Consider the following 21,176-nt stretch of genomic DNA (forward strand, 5'->3'; position numbering starts at 1 on the left):
ATTTTATCTGTCTTAAGTGATATGAATACCCAATATTAAATTACTATACAACAAAAAGCACATTTTATAGTAAACCATCACACGGGGGACAGGCAAGATCAGCTGAAAGGGACTACATTGTGTTGATATTTACTACTGCACTCAAATCTCTTCGTCTGAATGCTGGATCTGAAGAGAAGTTTGAGTCAGCATGTTAATGCCTATGGATAATGTACCAAGTCAGAGTAAGAAACGTCATTATAATTGAAACAGAATTACCATATGTTTAAGCAGGCCTCTGGCAGAGTGTGAGCTCACAGCAAGGAGCAAAATGACCCCCTTTAGTCTAATAACATTGCTTGATACAAGATTGTATCCCATTAGCTAATGATGAGTGACAGGCTTTTTGTCAATTCTTCAGACATTAGATTACACATAAGAGAATCAGATTTCTTGAGTTCTGCTGAAAAATAAAACTTTAAAGCTCTAAGTAAATCCAGTGAATGTCAACTTTATTTTGCTTTTTGCTTTAAAAGGGAAATATTGGGAAATGGCGGAATTGGGATTAGGCCAAACAAATGTTAAATGAATATCCCAGACCTTGTTCTAAAACTAATTTTACCTAAGCAAAAGCAATACGAGAATTTACAAAACAGGGCTGCTAGTTCCCCAGATACAAGGCTAGGGTAATTCCTTACTAAGAACACTATCTTGAGGGCTGCCCAAAGAAAGAAAAATATGAGTCAACAGACTCAAGAAAGGTAGGCAAATCTTTATAACACTAAACTGATCCTCCAAGCATGTAATCATTTGCTATGGTAGGCAGCCAATTTCTCTAATGCTAACTAATGGACTGGGGACCCAACAGACTGGTCTTCAATCAACCCTGGAGTCATGCTATGACTGATGCTGACCAGTAGTTCATCTTTAAGGATCACCAGGAAGGTTTGATCTTTGCAACAGGAAATCTGGAGCAGCTGGAAGCAGAATGAGATACTGTGGTTCCAAATGTTCTTAGTACAAGGATTGGCAAGACCAGTCTAAAGTAATCAACCTAAGCTTTGCTCCCTCCATTCATGTCTTTCAGAGACTCTTTGAAGGAGGAAAGACATGCACTGAGAATTCCACCTGCTGACAGAACCCCCAACAACCTGAATCTGAGACAAAACTTCTTCAGTTAAGTTCTCAATTTGGTTACAAATAAGTCCACCAGGCGAAACTCTATTCTGTGTATATCTGCTGACAATTTTTAAGAGTATTTCCCAAGAAGCAATTGAGGCAGTCCACCTGCTGTTCAGACTCATGGCTAGATGCCTTGGTGGACTGGAGATAAGCTTCTGTTCATTATAAAAAAAAGCAATGATCCCTCCTGAGCTGAGCTATTCACCGAAATGCTCCCCATTTGGGGAGATATGATGAGGCCTATGTTTTCTAAAATTTCATGGATACAGAATTGACTGTAGAATTTGGCTGCATTCAAAAAAAAATTATGAGGCTCATGGAAAAATTGTGAATTAAGTTTAACTCTATGATATACTGCCTTCCTGAGTCTCAAGGCAGACTGAACAGTATTTTTCAGGTAACTGTGAAGTGCCCTTTCTCATCTAAATAGATGTGATAACTATGAATTCCAACAGTGATAATTTCAATGCCAGCTATCACACTGTTCATCATTTTAGCAAAAAAACCCCAAATATCCAGTTTCTATACTTATCTACCATTGGTGGATGCAGTGGGGCATAATGAGGAAGGAGCAATGATGTAGCTGGTTGCTATCATGATCTTCAGGGGAAGGAATTTATGTTTTTCCATTTTTTTTTGTTCACTAACAATATATTAGGTATTCAACCCTCCATCCCTCCCTAAAGATAAATCAGCTATGCCCTGCTCAACAAAGGAGAATGGAAGAGGAAAAACATTCACCCCCTAATGCCAAAAACTTTGAATACCTAACAGATGCTCAAACCTTAAATAATCTCCCAACTCCTGCCTGATGCTGGAAGTCCAAATGCCCCCTAACCAGCTGCCAAAATCTCCAGCTTTCCACATGGCAACTTCTATACAACTACATGTTGTCAATGCAAAATTCTCTGGCACCTGTAAAACTTAAAATTTGGTACAGTGTAAAACTGAAAAATCATTTCAAAACTGAGATCTATGTTCAAATTAACATATCATGGAATTCTGCACTGAGTGTATTGTTTATTCTCATAACATAACATAAAAACGGCCATACTGGGTCAGATCAATGGTCCAACTAGCTCAGTATCCTATCTTTGGACAATAGCCAGTGCCAGATGCTTCAGAGGGAGTGAACAGAGTGGGTCAATTTATTGAGAGATCCATCCTGATGTCCAGGATCCATATTGTGGTACGTAACCCATCACTTAAATCAGCTTCTGTATCAGATGACTCGAGGATAGCTCATGTGATAACTATTTTTTTAAAAGGCTCCAGAGGCGATCCTGACAATTACAAGCTAGTAAGCCTAACTTTGGTACCAGGCAAATTGGTTAAAACTATAGTAAAGAACGGAATTATCAGACACGCAGATTAATGTGATATGTTGGGGAAGAGTCAACATGGCTTTTTAAAGGGAAATCATGCTGCATCAGTCTACTAGATTTCTTTGAGGGGGTGAACAAACATGTGGACAAGGGTGATCCAGTGAATACAGTGTGCTTGAACTTTCAGAAAGCCTTTAACAAGGTCACTAACCAAAGGCTCTTAACCAAACCAAGATGTCATGGGATAAGAGGGAAGATCAGGAACTGGTTAAAAGACAGGAAACAAAGGGCAGGAACAAATGGTCAGTTTTCAGAAGGGAGAGAGGTAAACACCAGTGTTCTCCAGGGATCTGTACTTGGACTAGTGCTGTTCAACATATTCAAAAATGATTTGGAAAAAGGGGTAAACAGTGAGGTGGCAAAGTTTGCAGATGATACAAAAGTATCAAAGTAGCCTGCGAAGATTTACAAAGGGATCTCACAAAACTGAGTGACTGGGCAACAACATGGCAGAGAAAATTCAGTGTTGATAAAGGCAAAGTAATGGGAAAATATTGGAAAACATAATCCCAACTATACATACAAAATAATGGGAGTCTAAATGAACTGTTACTGTTCAAGAAAGAGATCTTGGACCCATTGTGGCTAGTTCTCTGAGAGCATCCACTCACTGTGCAGAAGCAGACAAAAAAGCTTAACAGAATGTTAGGAACCATTAGGAAAGATGTAATAATAAGACGGTAAATATTATAATGCCACTACATAAATCCATGCAATGCCCACACCTTGAATACTACATGTAATACTAATGGAAACAATATAGAAAAGGGCAACAAAAATCACTAGTGGTATGGAACATCTTCCACATGGTAAGAGATTAAAAAGACCGGGACTGTTCATTTTAGAAAACAGACAACCAGTGGGAATATGATCGCAGTCTATAAAAATCATGAATGGTGTGGAGAAAGTGAATAAGGAAGTATTATTTACCCCTTTACATGACACAAGAACCAGAGGTCATCCAATGAAATTAATAGGCAGCAGGTTTAAAAGAAACCATATATATTTGTTCATAAGCCAACTTTTTTTAGAAAGCACCACAGACAGGGGTCAGTTTATGAATGGGTATAGAGAGGGAGAGCTGGGATGACACAGCCCCTCCCCTCAACAGAGGGAGCAAGGAGAGGCAGCAAAGCCAGCAGAGCCACAAGGGAAAAGGGGGGCCAGAGTCTCTTTGCTTCTGGCCATGCTGCTCTCACCCCAGCCTCCGAAGCAGCTGCAGCTCCGGGGCTGGCAGGCTGCAGCCATGCTGCTTGGCCCTACCCCTCAGAGCAGGCTGTGGCTGCGCCACTCGGGCGCCGGAGCACGCTGCAGCCACGCTGTCTGACCCAGCCTGCTGCAACATGCTGTGGTTGCGTCGCCTGGTCTGGCCTGCCAGAGCAGGCTGCGGCCGCACTGCCCAGCCTGCCGGAGCTGCTCCAGCCAGGTCAGAGACATCCTCCCATGGTCCTCCCCAGATAAGGTGGGAAGGGATGGGATGGGGAGAGTGTGGGGTTCCCAGGTTAGGGGTGGGGTGATGTGGGGGATGGTCATAGGGGTTACTCCCCTGACTCCCAGCTTCTCTCCCACAAAAAATTTCCCCAATAGTTGCTGTCCCGGTCCAGCAGGATAAGCAGCTGGTGTGCCGGGACACTTTGTTTATTTAGGTTTACCTCCATGCCTGCGGATGCTCGAGGTAAACAAACCATCTCGGACCACCAGCGGCTTATCCTGATGGCCTGGGAGCCAAAATTTGCTGATCCCTGAATTACAGGGCTGGCTTATGAACGGGTTATAAACATTTTCCATTTTTACTTATCCATATTGGGGGAGGGGCGGTCGGCTTATAAACGAACCGACTTATGATCAAGTATATACGGTAAGTACTTCTTTACACAAAATACAGTCAGCCGGAGGAACTCGTTGCCAGGGGATGTTGTGAAAAAGTATAACTGACTTCAAAACAGAATTAGGGTGGTAATAACTACAAACCTTGGATGGAGGGGTACAGTCCTTCTCTACATACAGGAATAGCTGAATCAGATTTGGACCCATGTTCCCAAACTGAGTCCTAGGCTCAGAGTCCATGGCAGATCATGTGGTGGAGGCAATTCCTTCATACGCACAGACAAAGCTTACTTAGAATGCCTTATTTCTCCAGGATAGGTCTCAAGAGTAAAAGGAGCAAAATAAGCTGCATCTATTGGGTTCACATACATGTTCACATGCATTTTTTTTCTCATTGTCATGTTGAAAAAAATCCTAAATATGAAGTAAACCAAACGAATACTGTACTCACAAGGGAACATCAAAAGTCTAATGAGCAGATTGATCCAACTATTTAAATGTGGAGGAGAGAAGCAGCAACTCTTTAGTTTTAATCTGGGGGGAACCTGAAGTAGAATTATCTACTTCATATATTCAATATGTTCAAGTAATGCTGTCCAGGAAACAAGCAGACAAATTATAGTAGCTATGCAGAACTGAAAAAGAGAAGAATTATTTCATACTATTTTGTATTAAGCTTTTTCATTTCTTTGGTCACTAACAACAGATACAGCAAAAAATTTTATCAGTACAGTCTTAGAAATATTTAAAAATCATCAGGCAAGATCTTTTAAATTTGTTTTAACATTAGTGACAAACAGTGATATCTATTAAATTTTGCTCACCTATTGTCTGATGGCAGAAGTGAAAGTAATGCCAAAGCTGAAAGCTTTCTTCTTTCTGGTTGGGTAATATTATCCATGCGGTCAACCCACATTTCAATCATGTTACCAAGAAGCTGGTCCAACTGCAGAAACAAACCCCCGCCACAATATTACACATAGTCTACAAATGCAGTGTTAAACTCTTGATGTAGGCAAGTATTTCCCTTTATGTGAATATATGTAAAAGTGAGACATGTTTCACATAATTTGAATGTTTATATTTCAGTATATTAGAAATTCAATTATTTTAATTTAGCTCTTAATTTAGACCATCTAATCTGATTTCCTGTATAAAGCAGGCCATTCAATTTCTCTCACTTACCCGTTTTGAGCCTAATAACTCGTGGTTGGCCAAACATATCTTCCAGAAAGGCATCCAATCTTGATTCCAAGATTTTAAGAAATAGAAAAACCACCACATTCTTTGGTAGTTTGTTCTAGTGATTAATTACCTCACTGTGAGAAATCTTTGCCTTAATTCTAATTTTAATTGATCTTGACTTCAGCTTCCAGCCATTGGTTCAGTTCTTCTTATACCTTTCTCATCTAAATTAAATGGCCCTTTAGTATTGGTCTCAGCAATGCCAAATACAGAAGTAAAATCACCTCCCTACTCCTACTCAATCTATATTCTGAAGTTTCAGATTAATCTGTGTGAATTCATACTCCTCAATTAAGAATTAACTCACTACACAGAAGAAGCTTTTTGGATGCTAAGCAATACATTAGGTGAGTGTGCTATATTTTTTCCCTCTGAGCAACGGTTTCATGGTAAATTTATACTATAATTCTACACTGTAAGCAAATCAAGAATTACTAAATTCTTTAAAAACTAGAAAAGAGTATGAATTTTAAATTGTAGAGTTAATAGTTATGCTGAACACAACTGCTGGGCAGGATATTTAAAGAAGGAAAGTGCATCCTCTACTTTCATTTTGATTTCTTACAGTTCCTTGGAATGTTATTTCCACCCAGGTGTTGCCTTTCAAATTAGTGACCTGGATGTTGTGTGTGCGTGTACGTGTATATTTTCTTTTTGTTTTGTTTTAAACCCATTTCCTTAACAATCTGAGGTGATTATGTGATTCAACCTAGCTAGCGTGCACATTTTATCTTCAAGAATCAGAGTAATTGGACACTATAAGGCAGATTCCTATTCCTATTGAAGTTAATGAAAAAACTCCCATTAACTTCAACAGAAGCAGGATCAGCGGACCAAGAGAACTAGCACAAGCTGGCAAGCCAAAAGGGAAAAAAAAGGAAGGTGAGAGACAGAGAAAGAGAACGGACCAATTGATGGACAAGCCCAGATACTAATCTGAGCCCAAAAAAAGCTCAAGTGAAGAGTGAAGGGACATGATGACTTTAGTGAATGAAGGTCAAGAAGGTGGGTGTGGGTGTGGGTGTGTGCGTGTGTGGGGGTAAGCTGGAAGATATTTGGCCTTGTAATACAATGGCTATGCGCTGAGACAGAGGAAGAAAATAAACCCAAAACTCTAAGAGCATCTGGGGAAGGATGTACAGTCTGAAGTGTATCAAGATAGCCGGAGAGAATTGGAAGAAAATCATTCATATCAAACATGATTGCAATAGATCTTACAGGGTCAAACTGGGTTTGGGGCTGCATCGTGCTAGGTATGGTACAAACACAAAAGATTACAAGGCTTCACCCACAGAGTTTACAATCAAAAATGACACATGACACATGAAGTTGTGGGGGAGAGGAACACAATAAAACATACAAAATTACTAGATACATACAAATATTACCAATTTCCCCCCCAATATTAGTAATTATCAAGTATCACCATATGCCAATCAAACAATCCATCATTAATTAGCTTACTTCTTAGAGGCAGTGAGGCAGAGGAGACTGAGGGAACAGAAGTTAAGGAAGAGCATTTGATACAGTGTTAAGGAGCTGACAAAGTTGGAGATAAAGTTGGTATGTTTGGAGGCAGAGAGGGCGGGTGTCATGCTAAGAATCAGGAACAGACAAGTAAGGAAGGATACAGTTACCTTAAAAGTAAGAATGAGCCTAGTGCAGTTTAAAAACAGCTTTTTGATACAGAGTATCAAGAAATGTGTCCTGAAATCAGCTGAATACTGTGAATAGTGTTAGTGAGGTGTAGGGTATATGCTGAGACATGCATTTTTTTGTTCTTGAATATACATGATAATGAAACTCTACAAAAATCAGGTTCTTAATGTAGCATATGATAGAGTTTGTTTTTTTTTAATTCACACTTATGGAGATGCAGGTTGAAACTCCATAATTAAGTCTGCAATCTGCACCCATTATAATCCTTATTTTCTCATACTGGTTAATGTTGTTAAACATAATTTGAAAGAATTAAACAAACTGAGGATAAAACAATAGCAGTGATATAACCAGGTGATATTCTTGAAATAAATGTGAGTTTTACTTTTTCAGATATTTCACTAGTATTTTAATTTTGAATGAGACTGCTGATAGTAATGAAAAAATCAAAACACAGGAAATTCCCTGTGGATGGGTAAATAAAGTTCAGCTTTTCTTTATGCAATAATATATTTAGGGCATGGCAACATAGAATATACTCTACTATCAACAGTATAGGAGCTACTATACATAAATCTGCCAGCAAATTTTGGCAAATGGATTTCACATAGATGAACCACTTTCACATACTTTTCAATAGACATTACATTATTTTGTGACAGTATGGCTTCAGATACCATACATTATAGGAAAAGGTAATTAATAAAGGCAGTGATTACATGTGCTTGATTCTACCCATATTCATTTTAAACTAAGGGTTACCATCAGAGCTATAACACTTTCAGAAATTACAATATAAAACTGATGGAACAGCATAGTTAGGAAAATTCCAATTGCCTGGCAGCAAAGGAAAAGGTGTAGCAGCTACCAAAGAACAGAACTCTACACATCAGATCAGATGCTTGACGGAAAACCAAAATCCCAGTTAGGGAATTACAATGTAAAGCAGTTTGAAACTAGTAAGACTCAGTGTTGTCCCCATCTTAAAAAAGGTAGTATGAAACGTGGAGAGCTGTCAGATTCAAACTAATTCAACTACATTGTTCAAATGAGGATTAGTTTGTCTGGTAGAATCTCATAAACAGCATTTAATGGGTTTTTTTAGTTTGGAAAAGAGAAGACTGAGAGGGGACATGATAGCAGTTTTCAGGGCGTCATAAGGAGGAGGGAGAAAACTTGATATGGAGGAGAGGGGGGAGTGAAGCAGCGCTCAGCTGTTGCTCCTGAATAGCTGTTACTGAGGGCAAGTGAGATAAGCCACCTTGGTATTTGCACTAGTGACATCAGCAGGAATCAATGTCTTGCACCACGCAACCTACTCAGGGGCTCCACGCAGTGCCCCTCGAAACATGTGGGGCCAGTGTGTTCAGCACTGGAGGCAGCTCTTGTCATTAGAGGTGGCTGCTGCATTTGGTGGCTGGGGCGCTCTCCTAAGCAGCCGCCCCGCTTCCCCCCAGCCAGAGCACAGGGAGCCTGGGACTCCACAGGCATGTGGTGAGTTCCCGACCCACCTTTCCCAGGGCAGGTTCTTGCTGACAGGCTGCGAGATGCAGGGACAGAGAGATGGGTTTGTCAGAGAGGCCACCAGAAAGATTGCTGACTGCACTCTGATGCCACCAAAAAAGTGGTTGTGAAGACTCCTGCTCTAGCCCAAGTACGTACTGGGAAAAGGAGACTAAAGACAAAAGGTGCAAGAAACAGAAGAGAAAAAGCTGAAAAAAAAACCAAACCACACAGTTTGGCAAATTAGCAGGTGAGAAGCTGTCCAACAAAGGCAGCATACTCAAAGAGAAGGCATAAAATGGATACTCCATTCTATTACTAACTCTCACAAATAATGACCTCTTCTGAGAACCCTAGTGCTATAGTTAGCTGTGGGAGTGTGCTCTAGTCTAAGTTCACCACCAGTAGAAATATGAAAAAGCCATCGGATGGTATCTTCAGATGTTGCTGTGCAGATCTTTGTCACTGCAGGAAGGGCTTGAGAAGAGATCTTCTGTCAACAAGCCTTAAAAGTCATATAAGCAATTGCAAAATTCAAAAATAAACCGAAAAAGGAAAAAGAAAGAAAGTTGCACGAAAATACAAAGGAAAAAATAAAAAGGGGGGGGGCGAGGGAATAGCAGAAGGAAAGCCAAAAAATAAATGCAAAGTGAAAAAGCATAGAGTAAAACAGAGGTCCCTCTACAGTAACTCCTCATTTAAAGTCATCTCAGTTAACATTGTTTCATTGTTAGGTTGCTGATCAATTACAGAACATGCTCGTTTAAAGTTGTGCAATCCTCCCTTACAACGTTGTTTGGCATCTGCCTGCTTTGTCCACTGCTTGCAGAAAGAGCAGCCTGTTGGAGCTAGCTGGTGGGGGTTTGGAACCAGGGTAGAACAGCAGGCCCCCCCCACCAGCAGGCTATCAATTGTCAGGCAGTTCAGCTCTCCCTTCCCCCACTGCAGTGTGCTGCTCCTGCCCTCTACCTTGGAACTGCTCCCTCCCTTTACCTTGGAGCTGCTCCCGGGAGCCGCCTACTTGCTGGGGGGGAAGGAGGGGGCAGGAGGCAGAAGAGGGATGCTAATGTCAGGGTGTCCCCCTCTCTCCACTCCTGCTCCCTGCTCCTTTACCCCATTTGGCCACCTCCACAGAGGAGCGGGGGACACGACAGGGCTCAGGACAGAAGGAGCTTGCTGGCAGCAGCTGCTGTCTCAACTTGCTGATCAACTTAAAAAAGCAGTGCACTTAGAGTGGAGTCAGCGTACTGTGACAGACCCAGGCCAATGGGTACAGGAGTCTGGTAGAGGGCAAATACACTAGTCACTGTCTGAGTAGTTTTCTGCTCCCTGAGTGACTAGAGCAAGGGCTGCACTGGAGTAATCAGGAACCTGCTAGAACCAATTAAGGAAGACAGGCTGATTAGAACACCTGTAGTCAATCAAGGCAGGCTAATCAGGGCACCTGGGTTTAAAAAGGAGCTCACTCCAGTCGGGGGGGGGGGGGGGAGAGCCAGAGGAATGGAAGTGCGTGTGAGGAGCTGGGAGCAAGAGGCACAAGGAGCTGAGAGTGAGAGGGTGTGCTGCTGGGGGACTGAGGAGGACAAGCGTTATCAGACACCAGAAGGAAGGTCCGTGGTGAGGATAAAGGAGGTGTTTGGAGGAGGCCATGGGGAAGTAGACCAGGGAGTTGTAACTGTCATGCAGCTGTTACAAGAGGCACTATAGACAGCTGCAATCCACAGGGCCCTGGGCTGGAACCCAGAGTAGAGGGCGGGCCCGAGTTCCCCCCAAACCTCCCAACTCCTGATCAGACACAGGAGGAGCTGATCCAGACTGTGGGTAAGATCACTGAGGTGAGCAAATCTGCCAATAAATGCAGGACCCACCAAGGTAGAGGAGGAACTTTGTCATAGTACTTAAAGGAGCAATTCAGTGTCTCTCTCTCTCTCTCTCTCTCTCTCTCTCACACACACACACACACACACACACACACACACACACACACACACACACACACACACACACACACACACACACACACACACACACACACAGTGTCTCCCCTCCCTCCATTCGTGCTGCCTTGTAGAGTGTAAGGCTACATTAACAACAATAGGTTAACCCTTGAGGGCTCAGCCGAGTGCTGGTTCATCATTTAGCAGTAAAGCATTCTCTGGGAAATATCCCACCCTCTTCCACCCTCTGACTCCACCACCTCAACCAAGCTACACAATCATCATTGCTGCGTGCAGTATTAAATTGTTTAAAATGTATACTGTGTGTGTGTGTGTGTGTATATATATATCTATCTATCTATCTATCTTTTATCTGGCGAAAAAAATTTCCCAGGAACCTAACCCCCGCTATTTACCCTAATTCTTATGGGGAAATTGGATTCACTTAACATCGTTTCGCTTAAAGTAGCATTTTTTCAGGAACATAACTACAACGTTAACAGGAGTTACTGTACCTCATTGTTTCCGGTTACTTACTGTTTTATACTTCTGCTGCCAACATATCTATATAACACCCATTTTTACCAGCACTGTGTTCTTCTTTGTGATGTCCTAACACATACTATGTATTTGCCATGTTATTTGTTTTCCAGCCTTTCAAGGCCATCATGTCTATATAGGGGATTCCCCTTGAAAAAGACATTGATGTTTACTTGAGTAGCAAAATGCTTTACAAAACAAAACCTTCTCAAAGTTTTTTTAGGAAAATTCATGAAGGTTATTTGTACGAATGAGAGAGCCCAATGTGCTTCTAAGTTAAAGACAACTGCTAACATTCCAACCATCACTTCTGCTCATAAACTTTGCAAAGGAAGAAAAAACCAACAAACAAAAAAACCATAATCAAGCAGAGACTAATTTTGGAAAAGATGAAGTTTCAGAATACAGTTATAATTGAAAATTTCTGCAGCTTTCATTATACTGGGAGCTACTAGGCAGACACTATAATCATTTCATTTTGAAACATCCAGGAGAAGAGGTAAAAATAACATAAGTCCTTGGAATAGTTATTTTTGTACTAATGTGAGATGAATGTATAAAATTAAATGCTTTCATGTGTCACACTTGAAAGCCAAATATTTTCTTATATAAATGAAAGTGAGGTAAACTTTATTGACTTGGCTTTCCTTGGTTTAAAATAATGAGATGAATGCTCAATTTCATATTGCCTTAACATGCACACTATGGTTAAAACTGTATCTTTTTTTAAAAGCTTTTTCAATCAGCAAATGTATTCAGCAAATCATGATATAAAACGTGATTCAATACCAGGTGAATTATTTCTTTCCTTATTCCTATCAGTGCTATCACTGATTCATTGTTATCAACGCCAAGGGACCTCCAAGAAGCAGGATGGTGACTGCTGGCCAGTGGCAACCGTCCTTTGTCAGGAGGGCTTCCATTGGTGAATTCCCAACAATTCAAAAGATTCAATGGATAGTTGTTGATTAGCTGGCAGGGGACACCCACAAAGGGCAGCGCTGGGCTGAAATAAACCTTTCGCTCATCTACCCTCTGTGCTTCTGTAAAATCTGCAAAGGGATCTGGTGATGCTTCTCTCTGTGGAATGCACATGTAAAGAGCAAGAGATGAAATTCTGGCTTCTTTGAAGTCAATAGGAATTTTGCCACTGATTTCAATGGAGCCAGGATTTCACCCAAGGTTGTTCTTGGGTTACTGTAACTGTGCATTTCCATATGTCAGCATGCTTGGATTTATGTTTAACCTTAACTCTGAATTTCCTGGATTTGCAATGTTTGTTTTGGGAATAAATGCAACAGTCTTGTAATATTTTTAAGCTGTAAATTACCAGTATCTCAACCTTAACTCCATCTTAATATAGTTTCTATTTTTGAGAAAATATTTCTGGATATTACATAAATGTTTATTTCTCTCCATATTTATGAGATTTTACACAAATCTATGGCAAGTGGAACAGGAATTTCCTTGTATTCCTTTTCTGCACACCAAAAAATAAAAAGTCTATTTCTATATTCTGGACTGTTTTATGGTCATGTGACCTAGTGCCCTCTCCCACTGCCCCCCCCCGCCCTGTTGTTACAAGCCTTCCTTTGCTAGGGGGTAAAGGCAAGAAGTGTGCGAGAGAGAAAGAGATAAAAGGGGAAGAGATTTCTTTCCCTGCACCCAATACAGATTTATAGTTGGGTTATCTTTCATCCTTCCCCCAACCATTCCAGAACACCACTACTCCAACTCCTCTCTGTTTATAATCTCTGAGATTGTGTTAGGAAAATGAATCCTACAGGTGGGCTGGTTTGCACCACCCAATAGCTCATAATAATCATGTTTCAACAGATTATTCATGGGATGGGAACTGAAAGCCCTCATCTGCCTAGCTGGTTTTGCCCAACAGGTTATGGTAATTACGGATTTCTTAATTCATTTTAAAAGACATGACATGCCCAGAACCAGTTAACTGGTATGAAGCATGTGAGATATACCAGAATATAACTGAATGGTAACTGGAATTGGTTCAATTCCTCTAACATAATTCAAGATGAGGTGGGTGAGGTAATATATTTTATTGGACCCATTTCTGCTGGTGAAAGAGACAGCCTTTAGAGCTTACAGAGAGCTCTTCTGCAGGTCTGGGATGGCTCGTTCAGAGGGCTGCCTCCCCACATAGTCACACATCACATTAATTTGGCATCATTGCTAGAATGGCTAGTTTCTATCTACTAAGGAGGACATCTTGGGTTCATTTTGTGTTGGTGGTTACCGAGTGACATTCTCTATCAGTGAATTACTGGGGATTTACCAAGTGAAAAGAGGAAGTGGTATTATACATTGCCATGACCAGATCTATTTGGGAGCTATGCACAAAACTGGCATTGCTAACAAGATCACTGAATAGTTTTTGTTTCCAGTGGGAAAATGTTCCAACAGTTACTCCAGACTGGGCAAGGACCTACAGTAACGCCCTAAAAGCCACTGACCCAAGATGCATGGGAGGTTTGGTGTCAGGGAAGCAGTCTGCTGGTGCTGAATATAAAAGGTTTTGTGTACTTTCTTCCTTTGCAAGTGTTCGCCCTGACAAGCAATTATCCATCAGGTTCATGGAGTACACCCTTGCTCATTTCTACTAGGGCCTCTGACATGGCTGCTATAACCACTGACATACAATTCACTTTATACCTCAAGCCATGGAGAGTGTGATGGGGCATACAAACCTCACACAGGGACAAAAGAGGTTAAAGGACTGGGCTCAGCTAGCCCCATCCCTCTAACCCTGCAGAGCACGCTCCAACTGGAGACCAAGTTGAAAAGGGAGCAACCCAGCTAAGAAGGCTGTAGAGAAGTAGACACCTACCCTGCAGGCTCCTACCAAAAGGGACTAGAGATGCCTATGATGTAGTATTATATGTTGAGCTTGGTTGGGATGGTATTTTGTTTTCTTTTTATCTCCAACCCACCCCTGCTTCTCTGGGACCAGAAGCGGAGGGAGCACTGGTAAGAAGTGATCCAGGGCGGGTAACTTGGAGAGTCTGTCCCCCTCTCCCCCGGGGTCAACACTGCTGACCCTCCTAGGGCCCTGGGTTGGAGCCAGGTGGAGTGGATGGGCCTGAGCTTCCCTACCACTACACCACAACTGAGTGGACATTAACCACTAGGCACCCAGCCCACAGAGTAGGATGGCCAGGTGCCCGGCTTTCAACCGGAAAGTTTGGTTGAAAAGGGGACCCAACAGTGTCTGGTCAGTTCTACTGACCAGACACCCAAAGTCTGGTTACTGCAGGCAGGGGAGATTGGGAGATGCCAAGTCATCACCCATGCCAGCCCCTACTCAGCTGGGGCCACCTCCTGCTTGCGCTGGGTGGTTGCAGCTCCCAGCCCTGGCTCCACAGGTGAGTCCCTCCTGACCAGAGCACGGGGAGTTGGAGGAGAAAAGCAGTGAGTGATAGGGGAAGGGGCTAAGAGGAGTGGATGGGGGCAGAGACTTGGGGGAAAGAGGCAGGGCGGGACCTGAGGAAGAGGCGGGGCTTTGGGGAAATAGACGTGCCAGGGGCAAGGCTTTGGGGGAAGAGGCGGGCAGGGCATGATTTGGGGGGAATACATTGGGCAGACAGAGCTTTGTGGGGGAAGAAATGGGGCAGGGGAGGTTACGGCACTCCTGCTGGCATGTATGGTTTTTAAAATATTACCATGTTGGCAACCTTATCACTGAGGACCCTACTACAGAGGATTGCAGTGGTGCATATATTAGTGATGTGGTAGCCCTAACCTTTCTTATTGTTGTGTGGGCTTTTGGTAGCACGCAACAGGGTAAGAGTTGGAAGTAATACTGATTGAGATGGCCTTTTCCTCATTTTTTTAGGCTACTCCCGCTGGGTGAATTGGCAACATGAACTTGGGAGTGGCCAGGTACAATGTTAAAAGGATAACTGACTACTAAATCTGAAAGTCTGTCCTTTTCTCTGCACTTATCTGACCTGACAGCCAGTGGACAGAACACCTAAGTTTGTAGAGTGAATAGCTTAAGGGAGCGAGATTCGCCATCATGTTTGACAACACCTCCTGTAAACCTGATTTCTAATATCACAAAATTGGGCTTTAGGTTTCGTGAATGGAGAGAGGGGAGGCAATCAGAGAACATAACCACCAACCAGGTATGGATCAATTTTGAAAAACATACAGCATTGCCAACATGCTCTGACCCCCTCTCCCTAATATGTAATTTTTCTTTCTCCACTTTATATCTCCTATTTCTTCTTTTCTCTGCTTGCTTTCTGCCTGATAAGAGCCTAGCTTAGCTGGTAAAGAGACATCTACCTTTTGTAAAATTACTGAGTCTGACCAGAAAGGCAAACTAAAAGCAATGCATGAAACAGACTGACACTAATTGTTTGACAGGTCACAGAATGGCTAAGACAACCAGGAGCTATGCCGTAGTTTACCAGCAGCTAGGTTGCAAGTGAAAAAGATACAGGAAGAATGGGATCTCTTATCCCAGACATAGTCCTGGTTATTGCTAATGTATGCCAGTACATTTGAAGCTAATGGCATCTTTGGCAGTTCATCCTGGCAGCATGGGTTAGATTTTCTTCTGAAGGATTCAATTGATGGGAAGGGTGGCCACTGCTCTTAATCTTTCAGTGTTCATGAGTAGGGGAAATAACCCTTTGTGATACCCTGTAACACCCATATTCATTATTCATATATGGTTGTGATATTTCTATCCAAATGTGTGTATCATTAGTGTGTATAAAATTATGAGACTGTGCTATGGTTATTACTGAAATGTGCTGTCACTTTGCTAGTGACACACAAAGAATCCAGGTGGGCACTGACCACTCATTAATCAACTGTGTGACTCAACTATGCAAGCACCACACAATAGGAACAATCATTCACAGTGACTTAGGGCTTTTCTACACTGGCACTTTACAGCGCTGCAACTTTCTCGCTCCGGGGGGGGGGGGGGGGGGGGGCTGAACACCCTCACCCCTCGAGTGCTACAAGTTTCAGCACTATGGGAGCCGCGCTCCAGACACACATCATCTTCCTTTCCAAATGCCAACAGATGGGCATCATATCAAAAGGACTAAAGGTCCTCAATATATGTTCCATTCTATGCATCTGAAGAAATGGGCTGTACCCACGAAAGCTTATGCTCAAATAAATTTGTTAGTCTCTAAGGTGCCACAAGTACTCCTCTTCTTTTTGCTCCCAGCACTGGTAGCTACACCCTTTGTGGAGGTGGTTTTTTTAGAGCGGCAGCGCTTTAACGTTGCCAGTGTATACAAACCCTCAGCAAAACCCACCAGGACATGCCTAGGCTAGTATCTACCAGAGTGCCAGGCACATGGGACAAGGGTATAAAATAAAGGACAACTGCAGCAGGCAAGGGCCTTTCTCCTCTATCACCTACACTGGAAACAATCAGCATACCAAGAAGACAAAGATCATCTGAGGAGACTGGTCCAGACTTCAAGAGGAAAGTCTGTACGTTAAGGTCTGTAACAGCCAATGGGGTGAGAATATTGCTTGATTCAAATCCTGTTTAGTTTACAGAATACAGATTGGGCGCTTATTTTTATTTTCTTTGGTGACCATCTCTGTTCTTTTATGCCTACCACTTATAACCACTTCATCTATTTTTCTGTAGTTAATAAAACTGTTTTATAGTTTACCTAAAACAGTGTGTTTTGCTTGAAGTGTTTGGGAGACCTCAGCTCAGGAGCAAAAGCTGGTACATGTCTTCTCCACATTAAGGGAGGGGCAGACTGGGTTATAAATTTACACTGGGGTCAGGCTTCTAATCAGGGCAGGATGGTACAGCTCTGGGGTCCTAGGCTGGGGAGCTGTAGGGAATTGGCTGGAACCTCTCTGTTGTTGGTTCCTGAGGAGAATTCATGTAACTCCCTGCCAGTGGATGTCTGCGTAAGTGCAGTACCTGAAAAAGTTTGCAGCTTGTCATTTTGTCACAGTGTGAGAAGGAGTCCAGGTTGGTAAATGAAAAGGCCCAACAGTACCCCAGTTCCAGGTTGCACCCTGGGAAACCCCTCACAACCTTCCCTGAAAATTAGACATCAGCCTGACTTCTCTTAAAAGGGATGAGTTCTCAGAAATGCCCAGGCTTGACGGTTGCTTTGTTTATTGATCTACACAGGATTGTGGGAAGTCCCTGGAATTCACAACAGTAAAATATTTCACTGACATTTCAAAATGTTTTAAAACAAGTTTTCTTGGAGAGTGGGAGAAGACAGAAGGTTATAACAGAATGACCTTTTATTTCTACTTGCACATTTGGAGTATGTCAACCAATAAAGCGTGAGAGTAACTTTACTCTTGTGAATAATAGCACTTGGTGTTCATAGAATCAAGCCTTTCATAAACAGTTCATTTGAAATGACAAGAGAAATCCTCTTACCTCTTGACCACACTCGCATGCCATCTGGCTCAGAAGCAGTGAAAAAAAACTTGCATTTTGTAGTAGAACTCTACCTATTACTCCCAAGTAAGTAGACATCACCACTGGATATCTCTGAAACAAAAGTAAAGAAAACAAAAGATTTTTATTTTAATGTAGAAAAAATACATACTATACTGCAGAAATACCAAAACAGTATAGGGGATATAGGGAGAATGTTTGTATGCATTCCCTTTCTTGATGCCTTACCTTCTTTTATCAAACCAGGATTTATTGAAGAGTACCACAGAAGCCACCAGAGATGCAGTATTGACCTATCATTACCACAAAGATAGCTCCTATTCTACCAATCTGGACAAACTATTGTAATGTTAGATTACATACCACCGAGTTGTAAATGCTGTCAGATGCTAATTTTCAAGGTATTGTATAGTTTAGACTAATTGCATCTTACACAATGAAGCATGTATTGTACTGGTAACATGGCATTCTGTTAGCAATTGCAAATTTGGAATGTATTTTTCTAAAATTAATATTCATTAATTATATCTAGAACTGTTTAATATCTCTTAAAATATTGTTATAGTTCTCTTTGATAGCTTTTGGCAAGTCTATACACTAGCTAATTTGCTAGTCTCTCAAAATTCAGTTTATATTTTTAAGACGTGCCTTAGCTAGTTACAATAATGGCCTTAGTATTCAGAAGCTCACAGGATTGTTGTAAGATAATATTCATATAATCAATTAATATTGTTCAATTCAGGAGATATCAATGGTATTTCTGGTATTGACTCCTGCATCTAGCAAGTAATAAACAAATATTTTACAATATTTTGTACTTGAAAAATGAAAAAGAAGATACTCCACAATGATATCTCAGATTTTTTTAGATATGGGCAAGTGAATTTATTATAATTATGAGACAGAAAACATCTCTAATATCCACATCCAGTTTTTCTCTGTATATTTTGTTTTTTGTGCATCTTTTAGATAATATTTTATTCGGGGCAGAAACTGTCTTTATTCTTGTGTTTTATAAATCAACAAGCATATTACTGACTCTAAATAAATAAAAAGAGGTTATTTAGCTTACAGTAATGGATGTTCTTGACACGTGTTGTCTATGTTTTCCACTCTTGGGTGTTCACATGCCCCCAGCACTAGTGAGCAGAACTGTTTTCTCTAGCAGTGCCTGTTGGCCCATGTTGCGCCCTAACTATCCTTGTATACCCTTGCAAGGGGAAAGCAAAAAACAGGTGGGGCCAACTGTCTCTCAATTGTTACAGACTTCAGTGTAGTGGGAAAGGAGGGCAGGTCATGAAATATATAAAGACAACACATCTTCAAGTGATTGTTTATATGGTTGTTGTCTGGCCATTGGTAAGGTTAGATTTGAAATTAAATAAAGTTATTTTAATCAGAGGAGTGAAGTTCCAGAACAGCCTTCCAAGGGGAGAAGTGGAGGCAAAAACCTTAATTGGTTTTAAGAGTGAGCTTGATAAGTTTATGGAGAGGATGGTATGATGAGAATGCCTATAATGTCATAGGGACCATCTGTGACTGCTATTAGCAAATATCTCCAACAGTTGGAAACGGGACATTAGATGGGGATGGCTCTGAGTTACTACAGAGAACTATTGTCTAGCTGGAGGGTCTTGACCACATGCTCAGGATCTAACTGATCACCATATTTGGGATCAGGCAGGAATTTTTCCTCAGGTCAGACTGGTAGAGACCCTGGGGGGTTTTCACATCCTCTGCAGCATGGAGCATAAGTCACTTGCTGGTTTGTACTAGAGTAAATGGTGGATTTTCTATAATTTTGAAGTATTTAAATAAAGATGTGAAGACTCCAGTAACTCAGCCAGAGGCTATGGGCATATAATATGGGTGGATGAGATTTCCTAGCCAGCAACATGCAGGTCACTTTAGATGATCATTATGGTCCCTTCTGGTCTTAGAATATATGTAGACTTCCATGCAAGGATGTGGGAAAGCTGAGTCTTAAGAAACTAAAGGCTGAAAAACTGCCATGCCAAAAGACGTACCAGCTCGGGAAACCTTCCCTATTGCATGGTGCTATTGAATACTGTTTAGTAAATGTATGGATTGAACTCTATGTGGCAGCTCTACAAATTTTGGCAATAGGAACATTTCTAAAGAAAGCCACTGAAGCAGCCTGACCTCTAGCAGAGAGAGATTTTATATGAACAGAAGGATCCTGTTCAGCCGTTTAAAAGAGATTGAAACCACCCAAAAACCAGTTAGACAATCTTTGGGAAGAAATTGCCTTTCCTTTTACTTCTTTGGCATAGGTTACAAAACATTATGATGTCTCTAAATGAACTGGGGTTCTAAATAAAAGATAACACCCTAGCCATGTCTAGTATGTGTAGTTTTTTTTCTGCGTTGGAAAAAACACAGGCAAATGAATAGTTTGATTAATATTAAAATGAGGAAAAATTAGGAATGAAACTAGAATAAAGCCTAGGGCCATGTCTACCCTTACAAGTTCACAGTGGCACAGCTGTACCAATACACCCTTGAGCAACTAAAATTTTGCTGACAAGTGCTAGTGTAGACATGGCCTAAGTGAGACCTGATCTTTATGAAAAATCTTCCACTCAGTGTGCAGACATAATGGTACCCGAAAACTATGTTTGCACAGATAGATGTTGAAAAGAATATGTGACTAATGGTTTGAATGGAGCTAATACAGACCAGGTGATACATTATTCAAATCTCACAAGGGAAGTGATTCTCTAACCAGAAAGGAATAGCTGCAATTAACCCCTTTCAAAATCTAGAAACGGTGGGATGTGAAAATATTTTGTAATTTTGAATTTGTGGATGGTAAGCAAATGCAGATGCTAGATGTACTTTTATTGACCTATTAGGGAATCCACATTTTTTAATGAAAGCAAGTAGTCCAATATATATCAGATGTCTGTTAGGAAAGGTAAAACATGGATGTCATTGTGCCCAAATGGTGAACCATTTCCATTTGGCATTATGGGTAGATTTTACAGAGTCTTTTCTACTATTGATTAGACTACTTTAGATAACTTGGGAGCAGGACCTCTCCAAGTCATTTAAGCAGCAAGGATCTGAGCTGTAAGGTGTAGAGATGGTACATCTTGATGAAGAGTTCTCCACTCATCTTCAGAGATCAAATACAGAATTAAAGGTAGCAATATTGGAGTCTGACTTGACATTCTTAACAGGTCTGGAAAACCTGGGCTAAGCTGCGGCAATGAGAATCATCGTTGCACTATTCTGCTTGAGTTTTCTCATAGGCCATGTCTACATCTAAAATTTTGCAGCGCTGGTTGTTACAGCTGTATTAGTACAGCTGTATAGGGCCAGCGCTGCAGAGTGGCCACACTTACAGCAACCAGCGCTGCAAGTGGTGTTAGATGTGGCCACACTGCAGCGCTGTTGGGCGGCTTCAAGGGGGGTTCCGGGAACGCGAGAGCAAACCGGGAAAGGAGACCAGCTTCGCCGCGG

The 21,176-nt window shown here is 41.5% G+C and overlaps 1 protein-coding gene across 9 annotated transcripts in view; it reads right to left on the reverse strand.

Annotated features, from left to right (window-relative positions):
* Positions 1-21,176, reverse strand: part of IPO11 (importin 11) — a 260,517-nt gene that overhangs the window by 82,059 nt on the left and 157,282 nt on the right. For all 9 annotated transcript variants that reach the window (XM_030566003.1, XM_030566006.1, XM_030566000.1 and 6 more), the window contains exons 27-28: positions 17,670-17,783; positions 5,198-5,319 (exon numbers count right to left, since the gene is read on the reverse strand). In XM_030566003.1, the coding sequence (XP_030421863.1) occupies positions 5,198-5,319; positions 17,670-17,783 (236 nt within the window). The remainder of the gene's footprint in view (positions 1-5,197; positions 5,320-17,669; positions 17,784-21,176) is intronic.

Source organism: Gopherus evgoodei, chromosome 6 (assembly GCF_007399415.2).
Source record: "Gopherus evgoodei ecotype Sinaloan lineage chromosome 6, rGopEvg1_v1.p, whole genome shotgun sequence".
Taxonomy (NCBI): domain Eukaryota; kingdom Metazoa; phylum Chordata; order Testudines; family Testudinidae; genus Gopherus; species Gopherus evgoodei.